The 13,026-nt window shown below is 43.5% G+C and overlaps 1 protein-coding gene across 1 annotated transcript in view; it reads right to left on the reverse strand.

Moving 5' to 3' along the window:
* Positions 1–13,026, reverse strand: part of PDIA5 (protein disulfide isomerase family A member 5) — a 100,724-nt gene that overhangs the window by 71,183 nt on the left and 16,515 nt on the right. The window contains exon 4 of the mRNA XM_065671439.1: positions 429–512. Coding sequence (XP_065527511.1) covers positions 429–512 — 84 coding nt within the window. The remainder of the gene's footprint in view (positions 1–428; positions 513–13,026) is intronic.

The following is a 13,026-nucleotide window of genomic DNA, read 5'->3' on the forward strand; positions in this document are numbered from 1 at the left end:
TCTTGCAGTCTCACTACACTTGCCTTTCTCCACTTACTTTATGAATTACTATCTCAAGTCGGAAAAGCAAGTACAGAGAGGTGGAGCAACTTGCCCAAGGCACATGCTAGCAGGCATGTGACAGAGAAGGTAAGACAGCTCAAATCTCACACGTCAGCCTTGTGCATTGGTCAGCTTTAGTCCATTGGACATGTCTTCCAGGCCCCACTTATGCTTTTAGTGTACCCTGTTCAACAGCAGAATAAATTCATCTCAACTTCTGTCACAACACATGCTTGCAGACTGAAGAAATGGCAGTCAATTTCTCATGTCAAAGGATGAAAAATAAGAAGTCTTCATGCTACAGCACTATGGAGCTGCAAGTAGAATGAATGGTCCTAACAGGGGCATTAGCAATTAGGAATTACAAATCCCAGCCCAACACTCACTTATAATGGAGTAATTCCACTCCTTTCTCCTTTGAATTAGGATCTACTTTCATCTTCTTGCATAATTTTCGGCTTTCAGTATCACTGCAAAAAACACATATTGGAAGAAAAATGGTTACAAGAAAGGAAATCAAATGCATTCAGTTGTGAAAACTTATTGCTGTGCTTCCTCATCAGTAATTAGTTGCAAGTAACAGTAATTTGGAAGCTGCTCAGCTAAGTTTGTGGGACAAGCACAGTGGAAGGCTGCATTAGCCAATTTAATTTCTCCTTTTGCTTGGTCAGGACACAACGAACTGTGTTAAAATCACATTTCAAAGCCAGGCCTCAACCAGCAGAAAAGTAGCCCATTCTAGCATGTGTGAGTACCTCAGCTGACCTTCTGTCCATGGGATTAACATTAAATTTAGGAAGTCAAGATTTTAAAAAGACCCTGCTACTGTTAGGGTGGTGGTCAAAGAGCACTGCTTGTGAAAAGATTCCAAGAGAAAGAGACTGTCAGCTTTTACATTGTCAGAAAGGAAGTCAGAAACAAAAAGAAACACCTTCATGGTATCTCAAAGCCAAGACCACAAGTAACTAGCCTTAAAAAGGTCCTGCAAAAAACAAACATCAACTCAAATTTTGGAGCCCCAAGCCCAGCAACGCCATTTATGCTAGGTATGTCCTGCAGCCACACCTGGACAGTGGACATAAAGACTATCTGCCACAGCTCTTGAAGAGGGAGGCATGTAACAGCAGCCAGACTTGCTGGGGGTGTTTTTTTAAATGGAACAAGAGTGAATTGCTTCTAGCACCTGATTAGCCTGAGTTGAAGAAGAGAGAAGGGTCACAGGAGAAAACTGCGTAAACATTTGCTTAGGTGGGCAGGTAAAGGGTCTTCATGGCCTAACTGCTGTCCTAAGCAATGCAGAAATGAAGCTATAAGGACACTTCAAGCTGAAGTAAATATGAAGTCAGTCAAAGACCTGGAAAAATGAGTGAAATAGTACAACTACAAAGAAAAGAGGATGATTCGCATTGACAAGCCTATTCTTTGCATTGACAAACAGCAAGATTAAAAAGCTTGAAAACTTGTTCCCAGCAGAGGACAACTTGTACCTTGTACACAGATAAATCAATTTAGAAAATGAAAACACTGAAAACCCATCAAGTTTAAACTGATTAGAGACACATTAGAAAAACCGAGATGCAAGGGTTACAAGAGCCCCCACCAAATTAAGTGCTGCTGCCAGCACTGGTGCTAATACTCCCAATGGTCTCCAGCTGCCTTTCTGCAAATGTGAGGAACAATAACAGCAAATTCGCAGTGTGCTGCAGATGAGAGCATGCCTTTGTGGAAACTTCCCAAATGCTTACTGCAGACAGAAATGAGGAGAAGTGTGCTACAGACACATGCACCAAAATCAGAATATTATGCTGAAGATGGAAAGAAGCATTTCAAGGAACTAACAAGACATGCAACTACCTCACCAGGAAGGATCGCCTATAATCCCAATTGTGTAGAAGCATGTTTATCTGCAGAGTCTTACTGAATTCATGTCAGCTCTGCATTCTCAGCTCACAGCTAAAGCTAGACACTGTAACCTGCAAACACTTTTTCTGCTTCTCCAGAAGGCTGGAGATCTGAGCCTGAGAAGACAGTTAGTTCTCTGTTGCCTGCTTCATCTTTGTTTTCCCCAGAGGGTAGTGGAAGGTGGAGCTAAAAGATGTCATCTGTTCACTGAGTAGCATGAACACATCTCCTTGTAACAAAACTAGATTACAAAACAAATAGCCTGGACATGGAGCTTTGCTGAAAATCTGGTTTGCGGAGTAGAGCTTGCTACAGAAAGTCTGCAGCAACATCAAACCCCCGGGCCAGAAGCATCCTGTGTTCTCTCACCTGCAGTCTTCCAATGATCCCATGGGCTAGGTCTAAGCAACTTGAAAGCTAGAGAATCTCAGGAGGAGGTAGGTACCAGTTTCAGATCATCCTCCTATCTTACCCCAGACAGATCTAGAGGTGCAGAGAAGCTCTTGTGGCCCTGCTGGAGCTGACTGTCAGACAGTTAAGTCAAGTCAGGCTGTACCACGGTCAACATTTCTAATGCTCTTCTAGGCATTCCAGAATGTTTCCAGGATACATGTATATCTGTGCCCATCTCAGCCTTGCCAAGACAAATGTTGGGTGATTGACATTATCAAGTGTAATGCTGAAACCCACCCCCAGCAACAGAGGCCTGTCAAACACCACGATATGCAGACAATTGCTCTGCAGAGGACCAAAATGAATATCAAGACAGTTCTGTGGCCACTTCTACCACCAGTTTAGTGAAACTTCAAACCATGCGAGGAAAACTAAAAGTGCAATTTTCCAATATGTGTCATTTAGAGCTCCAGATACTCATCTTTGAAAAGCTCTGCAAGGTTTATAGTGGGAAAAGGCTACAAAACATTACTAATGAGCCCATATAAAGACAGGCTGAGGAAGTTGGGGCTGTTCAGCCTGGAGAAGAGAAGGCTGCGTGGGGACCTAATAGCAGCCTTCCAGTATCTGAAGGGGGCCTATAGGGATGCTGGGGAGGGACTCTTCATCAGGGACTGTAGTGACAGGACAAGGGGTAATGGGTTCAAAAGTTTAGACTGGATATAAGGAGGAAATTCTTTCCTGTTAGGGTGGTGAGACACTGGAATTGGTTGCCCAGGGAGGTTGTGAGTGCTCCATCCCTGGCGGTGTTCAAGGCCAGGTTGGATGAAGCCTTAGGAGGGATGGTTTAGTGTGAGGTGTCCCTGTCCATGGCAGGGGGGTTGGAACTAGATGATCTTGATGTCCTTTCCAACCCTGACTATTCTATGATTCTATGATTCTACTTGTGAGCAAGCAACTAGCAATTCCTACTACTTCAATTCCTATCTATTTATTTTCTGTTTGCATGAGTTTCTATTAAAAAAAAAGAAAAATAAGAACATCTGTTTCATTGGAAGGAAATAGGATCTAAGCCTGCCCTGCTTTCAGGATTGCTCCTTGTAGCTGCCTGAATGCACATCCATTATCACAGGAAACAAAGCAGCAGTTTGCTCCAGTATGTCTCTTACCATTTAGCGGGCAGATTCTCTGCACCGCTGCATTGGGAGTTTCGTCTGTTTACGCAAGCTATCTGCACTGATGCAAGGGATTGAACAGGAGCAAATTCCCAGAATAAGAAGTGTCTAAATATGTATCAGTAATCTTTTCATGCATCAGTGCAGATTTTTGCACATGCCAGACCCACCAGCTCAGTTGCTATACTAACAGTTCTTTAGAAAAAGCAGAAAAGGACATGTACAGAAACGGCAGAGATGGACCTGTTCTGCTTTTCCTTCTTCTTTCACTTACAGACAGAAAAAACCAATCTGCAAAGAGCAACCTGCTCTGATACCACTTGGTAATGACCATTATCCTTAATAAGAGCAAATATCAACACAGATGGAGTCTCTGTGCTGAGATTTGTCTCTTTTGGATCTCAGCCAATAGCCTCTCAGAAGATGAGCTCCTCAACTCTCACATGGGAGAGGGTAATTAGGACTCCAGTTCTTGCAATTTGATTATATCACTTGAAGAGGCAGTGTGTTGTTATAAAAACTAACAGAAAAAAAGGGGGGTGGGAGGGGAGGATTAAGAGGAGGAAGGGGAAAAAAGCCCAACCCTAAACCTAAAAAGCCAGAACCCACCCCCAGAATCAGCACTCTACCACCCAGGCCAAGACACTTCAGACAAGGCACCAGGCTCAGGAGATACTGGTCTGAGGATGAGGTCAGTAATGTCCCCCAGTAACTATCCTTGGTTGCCACATGCCATTTCTGACCAAAGCAATTTGAACCCCTGCAGGTCTCTGCTATGCTACTGCTGAAGGGACCCCTGCTTTACTGCAAGCAGTCACACAAACCATCCAGCTGTAGCCCTGTGGAAAATCATCCAAAACATCAACCTATATGCAACATCACCAACGACCTAACCGGCAGCTGTCCATGTGGTAATAAGGTCAAACCTACAGTGGCATGATGGCATGGCATGTTCCCCCATGCTCCCTCCCCCCTCCCACAAAGCCAAACTGGGGCTCCAAAACACTCCTTTGCTGGAGAGGCAAAGACATGGCAGCTTGGTAAAAGGAGTGATAAAATGAAAGATTCAAATTAACCTAACTAAGCAAGAAGTCTAAATAAGAATAAAGACAGGGTGCATCACAGCAATACTTCACCCCTTTCCATTCACATCCCCATCTCCTCTACTGGGAGACATTTCTGTTGTTTGGGTTTACAACGGAGCTGGCAGGAAGCCTGACTAGAGCACTCCCTGTAAACCTCTGGGGTCCCTTGTCAGCATTAGTATGCATGAATAATCACTTTGCACAGGCAGCCAGCTGCTACCAGGGCAGAAGGAGGGTGAGGGGCTTGTGAAGGAGACCTGACCTCCTTTGGCTCACCACCAGGGAAGCTAGCACCTAAAGGGGACGTGCCACAAGCATTTCTCAGGAGCAGAGCAGGGTGCTCTGCCTCTGCAGGGCTGCCACACACCCGGGAGCTCAAGGTTATAAGGATGGAGAAGCAGTGAGAGACACTGATGGCAATCCCCAGTGGCTGGAGCAACCCAGCTAGACAGGAGGAACACAAAATAAGATACAGGAGTCTGGCTGCAGGAAGTCTAAGCTGGTTTCCAAAAACAAAACAAGTCCAAGCTGGATGGGTCCTGAATAAGAAATGGAGGCGGCAGTGCAAAACATCCTCCTTGGGGTGAATTCAAATATTGTCCTGGCAGGTCCTGAAGGCAGCAGAGTAAGACCGAACATCCTCAGCACCATCCTCTCTCATGAACACAAATAAGATCTTCTGCAGCTCCTTAATTATTTCTCTTATCACATAATGCTGCCCACTGGCTTCTCATCAAGAAAGGAAAAGAGCCTTACAACCACATCAGCTTTCGGGGAGGAAGGATCTGGAATGACTGTCAAATCTCCTTTTAGGAAATGACAAAAATGCCATCCAAAAAAAGTTCATGCCTCCAGCTGCCAATATAACAGCAGCATGTGCATGTGCTGTGTAGCCACACCACTTCAATGCCACAGTGCTGGCATCTACTAACACTTTCTAACGCAGACTGGGCCCAGCCTTCTTTTTCATCCATACCTACAGTATTTCGAGGCACAAGAGAAGTAATTACTAAAAAACCTGACAGCTGGTTTAGGAATATGTAAATAACCATGTCAGTAAACCTGCCTTCACAAAAACAATCTCACTCCTCTCACTGGCATACCATGCAACCACACGTGAACCACAGACCTCACAATCCGTAAACAGATTTTATCTCTTTATCTGTACATCCGAAAAAGGCTGAACAACCCACATGAATTACATTTCAGCAGTCCCTTTTATCACAGTTGCACGTATAGACCGAACACAGTGGGGACTCTGTTATATCAGTGCCTGTACAAAAACTGTCACTGTCCCAACAGCTGGAAGAGACAAGACTATGAAGGTAAGGAGGAGGAACAGACTCTGAAAGCAGGGTGATATGGCAGAGCAAAACCAGGGCTGCCTGCAAAGCAAGGCCCCCAACACAGGAAAACCCTTCAGAAGGTACCAGTCAAAGCTGTCATCTTGTTACCAGCATGTTCTCTCACCATTGTCTCTGTTGTTTAATTGCTTTTGTTCTTTTATGTTATGGTGAAAACCACTGTACAAGAGAACAACTCCAGTTACAACTTCAGGGAAGTACAACTGCAATTTCTGACCAGTCCTCAGAAGTGGATTATCAAACAGGGTTTCCCAGCCTGATGTGCAGCCTCTGCAATACCCGCTGGCTACCTTCCACAGAATACCCCCTCCAAACAGACTGATGAACATTCTGAGAAAGCAAGCGGCTGAGATCCTGCCAAACAACTGCCTGTGACCCAAAAAAGCAGCAAAAGGGGTGTCAATGCCAGAAATTTCCTCAAGCCATGTAAAAATAAAAACCACACCTGCACTTGCAAAACTAATCTGAAAGAGGAAGTCATCAACAGTCAGCTGCAGTTAGATATGCTCCTACAAGGTTTCAAAAACCAAAAATGAAACCCGATCGCCATTGTTGGAGATAACACGGGATTTTGACTACTCTCCTTGAAGTCATCAACCCCACGCTCCAACGCAGACTGTGATCCGTTTATGTTACAGCAGTTTGTGTCCAACTCCTGCAACACTCTCCTCCTCTCAGACAGAGGGCATTGCCTCCCCATTGTCCTCACTTCTCCCTCCCACTCTGGGATGGAAGCTGCCACAACTTCTGCTGCCGACAGTACATCACATTTGTAAGGCTCCCCGTATTCTCTAATTATCCCAGGCATTTCAGTATCACTCTCGAGACAGAGCTGAAATCAAGTTAAAATAAATAAATAAATAAATAAAATTCACTTCTCCAAGCATCAGCCTAGCTTGCAAGAGCACTTCTCCAAAGAGCTGCGCTAAGCAGCCACAGGATGGTAATGGCTTATATCTAACATCTACTCAAACAGAAAGCCCATGCACAGCTCTCTGTGTAGACAGGCGATCTGATACAATGCTCCTGAGTGGGGTTTAAGAACCTGCAGACACCAAAATAAGAACAGGACCCAGAAGAGATGGATGCAGCATGGGAAGCTTAAAACACAAGATTTGCCTTTGAGAACAAAGCAACATTTTGCCACTGCTCTAGGTTCCCGATGGAAATTACAGAAGCAACAATTGCAACAGGTTTCCATAGCAGAGAACAAATGAGCTGCTCTAACAATGCGGCAGATTAAAAGCTTGAATCTTTTAAGGGATAGAGAAGCATCAGAAAATGTGCTGCTGGAAATAATTAAAGATTAGGATTAGCAGACTGACAAGACAGAGTCTCATCTGAATTTAGGGCCTGATTTTCCTCCCTAGATCACAGGAAAAAGCCTCCCTATGACCCACAAGGCAATCACAGCCTTCTGCACCAAATGCTCCCCTGGAACATGCCAGGAATGCAAACAGAATAATGCATGTGCTGCAGGGACCCAGCACCACTCGTCACAAAATACAAATGACTCCCTGTGCCCATTAGGCAATTAGTGAGACCAGGAATGTATAGGAATGAGATTAAAAATAAGTATTTTCCAAAAATTAAAACCCATGAGATTAATCCTCTCTGCAATCAAGAGAAAGTCAAGGAGCAGACAAAAAACCAAAACAAAAAGGTAACAGGTATTGTCAAGCAAAAACAATTAAGGGAAAAAGCATAACCTCCAGCCCTGCAGAAAGTCAAGAAGTTATAATGAACAGTATTTTCCATGGAAATAGTAAGAAGCACTTGGCAGCCCACATGCCTTCACAGAAATAAGATGAATACACTTACAGGAGCTACCAAAGGCTTTGCAGGAACTCCTAGAAATGCTGAACACTAGAATTCTCTTTGCAGCTTTCCTTAGACTCATCTGGACCTCCCCCAACTCACACAACCTAGTGTGGGGGAACACTGTACTAACCTGGGATACAGGGAGACTACCACTCTCTGTCTTTGAGTTCACTCTAACCTAATACCCCTGCGAAAGCAGGCTTTGGATTTATCACTCACAGGCACACAGATGCTGCAGCACTTTGTTCTATTCTCTTGGAACCTGTTTTCCGACCTTTAGATGTACTATGGGCCTCGAGAGGATCATGGAATCATAGAATGGGTTAAGTTGGCAGGGACCTTAAAGATCATCTAGTTCCAACTCCCCTGCCATGGGCAGGGATACCTTCTACTAGACCAGGTTGCTCAAAGCCCCTCTAAACCTGGCCCTCAACACTTCCAGGGATAAGGCAGCCACAACTTCTCTGGGCAACCTGTGCCACCGTCTCACAACCCTCACAGTGATTTTTTTTCCTAATACCCAATCTAAACCTGCCTGCTTTAAGTTTAAAGACACTCTCCCTTGTGCTATCCCTACAAAAAGTCCCTCTCCAGATTTCTTGTAGGCCCTAGAAGTAGTTGCCTTGTAGGTACTGGAAGCTGCTCTAAGGTTTTCCCAGAGCCTTCTTTTCCCCAGGCTGAACAAGCCCAACTCTCTCAGCCTGTCTCCAAAGGGGAAGTGCCCCAGCCCTCTGATCATCTTTGTGGTCCTCCTCTGGACTCTCTCCATCAGGTCCATGTACTTACGTTACATAAGAGCCCCAGAGCTGGACACAGTACTTGAAGTGGGGTCTCACAGAAGCAGAGTAGAGGGGCAGGATCACCTCCTTTGACCTGCTGGTCACGCTCCTTTTGATGCAGCCCAGGATAAAGTTGGCTTTCTGGGCTATGGGGGCACACTGCCAGCTCATGTTCGGCTTCTCATTGACCAACTAGAGGATGTTTTAAATGAAACACTGAATTCAGGTAAATAAAGGTAACTTTACATTAAATCTTAACTTGCTTACTCTTAATTTTAGTCTGAAAAGCAGCAACTTTGAAGATTCACAGGTAATGAACAATTCTAGGCAAAACACATAGAATATACATGGTTAGGACGAAACAAACATGAACCCAGGCTCATAGACCCAGGCACTACAGTGGATTTTAGTTAAATGCTCTGCATTTCTGAATTAATGCAATACACCAGACTAAATGGGTTTATGTTAAGAGCTGAGAGCTTACTTAAAAAAGGAATTTTTTTTCAGACTGACACAGCACTTCCTGCATGGTCACTCAGACAGGAATATAAAAGGGCTTTAATGCGAATTAGCATTAACCACACAGACAGGTTATCACAAAGACAGGAGGAAGGCACTGAAAAATCTATGCTGCAAATGCACAAATTGCCCATACAAACTGCAGCCACACAAGGACCATGTTGGCAGTGTAACTACACCTGCAAACTGTTCCTGATAGACACATTACTTTCCCTGGATCAGCCACCAGCACCCTGCCACCTTCTCCAGGCTGTACCTAAGGTGATGTGCGTGCCATCCACCCCTGAGCTGCCACTGCCCTTTGCCTTCGAGGCAACTGTAGAAAAAAGCAGAAATCCAGACACTGAAAATCTACTTGGATGGAAGGGGTCACATCAGTGCAAGATAATCACTTCTTCCTTCCTTTTTTCTCTCTCCATCAGATCTGGTCCTTTTTATTTGCAATTTCAAAGCTTTTCATCAGCCTTAAAATTCAACTGTAAGGAAGGAAGATGAGTAGACTTACTCTTTTAAATAAATCCTACTTCTGATCGGCTTTATAGGAGTGAGGTAAAAACTGAAGACCAAAATGACACTTAATGCCAGCAGTCTTATTTCTGAAATTCCTCCCTGCTATTTCAAAGCATTAAATAAATTAATTTACGACTGCCTGTAAAGCCTTTCTGTATCAAGGCATTAGGAAATTAGAAATTTGCGAAGGAAGATTTCATCTAAAAGGCAGATAAACACGGAAACTGGGGGAAATCCCAGAAAATACAACTACTCATTAGATTTGGCTCTCAAAAACCAGCATATGTTTAGATACACAGCCCTAAAGTACTGCTTTATCAGCCAAATTATAGGCTTACATTTATGCTAAGTGTCATGGGATTGCAACAATAACAAGTAATTACTGGGGATGAAGACAAGAATGACACACAGGACACATGAAAGGGACTACAAGAATGACACACAAAAGCTGAAAAAGTGGAATTAAAACCAACCAAAAATTAGTGAGACATTTTAACCAGATGGTATTTCCTTTTCCTAGCAGTCTGATGTGTTAAAGCCAAGCACATGCGCTATGACAGCAGATGGAAATCACACAGCTTTGTTTATGTTTGGGACCTACAGTAGTAAAGGGAACCATTCAAATTTGAACAGAAAATAATTACCCACAGCCAAAGAAATGGGTGAGGTTTTGAAAATACCAGTCCACAATTGGGCAGGAGTTATAGTCAATAAAAAACCTGGGACAATTCAGCAATAGGAAAACCTTGGAGGGTTCACTACATCACTACATCGTGATGGAAAGAACTACTTTCAACCCCTTCTGCCTTCTACCTCCTCAAGGCTGCACCTGACCACAATGCCTTTTATAACCTGCCAAACACATTTTAGCAAAGCCATTTTGTTTTCTTTCCACTTCACCCAAGTTAGTCATACTTTTCCTCATAACGGCAGTCTTTGGCCACCCCACAATCTATCACAAAACCTACTCAAGGCAGCTAGAAGATAACTTTAAGATTATTAAGTCTTCAAAGCCTCTCTCATGCTGCTGTAGCATTTCTCCTTTCAAAGTTCTCCAAACTCTGCAAATACTGATTAATGAATCAGGCAATATTTACCCAGTTGCCCAGAAAACAGATACACCTTTTTTAAGAGCCCAAACTAACAAGAAGTAAATCACTCGCAGAGCCAGGAACATAAGCTGGGACTCTCAGCTCTTATTAACATGGTATGTCCCCAGATATTAGTCCCAAACTCAGGATTTACCAGTCTACAACTTTGTGCTCTGTTCCTGATACCATGCACCTTACCAAGCATGATTAATTCAATATTCCACCATTCATTCAACATCAAATGCCTGAGCAAGAAATTCCTAATTAAAACACGGAAAGGCTAGAATAAAACATATTTTTGTCACATTGTTTGTAGATCTTCTATTCACAAATTAAACAGCTCCACATTTAATTGTGTACAGAGCCACATATGCTATCTCAGCACTCAGGAACAGTGATCACTTCAATGCCACATGCAATTCTTGTGCTGTCCCTTCATCTCTAAAAGGAGGCATCTATTTGCCTGCTCAAATTGACTGAAATATCTCAAGAACAAGGACCTTATCTGCAATACTGTATACAGAAGCATCCCTGGGTGTGTTGCATGGCCCTGCTTCAGGATGGCACTTAACTCTAATGAGCCTAACTGTACAGGGAAGGCAGGTACCTGGCACTTCCCAGCCCTACATCTTGTAAGCCCAGGCACTCTGGGAAGCCCTGCTATACTGCTGCAAAGTGACAAACTAAATGGCAACCTCCTCTACTCCACACTAATAGTCTCAGCAAGAAACGAAGTATTTAGCCATATTATGCTGAAAAACCTCCCTGGTCTCCCCAAGAGCACTAAACCTGGCACTGAAAGCTCAAGTCTAGCTTCTGCCCCATACCACAGACCTAACAAAAACTGAGGCCAAGGAGCACAGTTTCCACGTAAGCAACTCAGGCTGCCCACCTCCAGCCACAAACCTGCAGAGTCTCTTCTGCTGTACAAAATACAGAACATACTGCCAAGACTTAGCAATCCATAATGATTTCCATCAGTGGAGCAGTATGTTCTTGCTTTCTCCTGAAAATGAAGGGAAGGAGAAGAATGACAAGAAACAAACAAACAAAAAAATAAAAGTACACTGCCAATAAAGGCAAGAAGATGACTGCTGTCATCGCCACAGGGAAGCAGAGCCACAAACCACAACTCCGCATGTATGCCAGCCATGCCAATGCTTGGATCTGAAGGCAAAGAAGTCCGTTACAGCAGGATGTGAAGAGCAAAGCCAAAATTCCCTGCTAAATATTGCTGCCAAACAAGCCATTTCTTGTCAGTATTTGTAAAACAAATTGAGCCTGTGCTGTAAATATCCCTGCATCTGTGTGCTGTTTGAAGACTTGCAAATAAGCCTCACAGCATACTTACAGTGGGAGAATTGCTTGAGCAACTCTGGAAGGACTGAGCTGTTCAGGCCTTACAGCTGGCCCTTTGTGACCAGCGACAGCACTACTGCAGCCTCTCTCATGTTACCACTGCAGTGAGTGATACACACAAAAAAATAAATAGAAAAAAGAAAGGTGGCAATAAGCAAATGAAAGAACAAAATCTTCTGAGGAAAAAACTTGTTTAAAAGTTGTTATCTCAACATTATGAGATTGAGCTGAGAATGCTTTAAAGGTTTAACAAGCAAAGTAACCGCAAAACTTGGTTCAAGCTCAACCTATTTGCAGAGTTTTTTTTGCGTGCATCAAGGCCTCCTCTGACACAAGCCAGTCTTCCTTTTTCCTTGCCCCATGAGGCAAGTTCACAAACTCTGTTATGACATCCCTCTGGAGGTGGAAGAGACAGAAGAGACATCTCTGACAAATCACCAGCTACAGCTGGACAGATCATCTGTTTTTTTCCAGGTTCTTCACAAACAAGTGATCTGAAAGGAAGCACTGCTCAACCCTTGAAGACAGAATTACAGCTATTGCTATCTTACAGCACACTCCCACTGCCTGTCACTCAGCAAATAGCAATTTTATTGTGATATTACTGTCATCAAAGCAAGTTTTGGGAACCTACAAATGTATTCCTAGGTCTCCCTAACTCTTACAGCATAACCTTCACCAGGTTGCTTCACTCTTTGGCAATAACTCACCTTTCATTACAAATAGGAAGCTTAACTTAAGTATTTCCCCACCATGGTCAGAGGAAAGACTCTGCAAGTACCAAGCTTCCTATGAAGTGTATTAAAGTACTACCTGCAGCAGACTTTAAAATACATATCTTGCAAGTAACTTTGTTATGAAAGTTTGCTTTAGATGACAACATTTGGAAAGGGAGAGCTTATCAGGGTCTGACAAATTGAAGTTTACTTTGCAGCAAAACCAAACAACATATTTCCCTCCCCATCACCATCACTTAAAATCTCAGC

This window comes from Lathamus discolor, chromosome 3, assembly GCF_037157495.1.
Source record: "Lathamus discolor isolate bLatDis1 chromosome 3, bLatDis1.hap1, whole genome shotgun sequence".
Taxonomy (NCBI): Eukaryota; Metazoa; Chordata; class Aves; order Psittaciformes; family Psittacidae; genus Lathamus; species Lathamus discolor.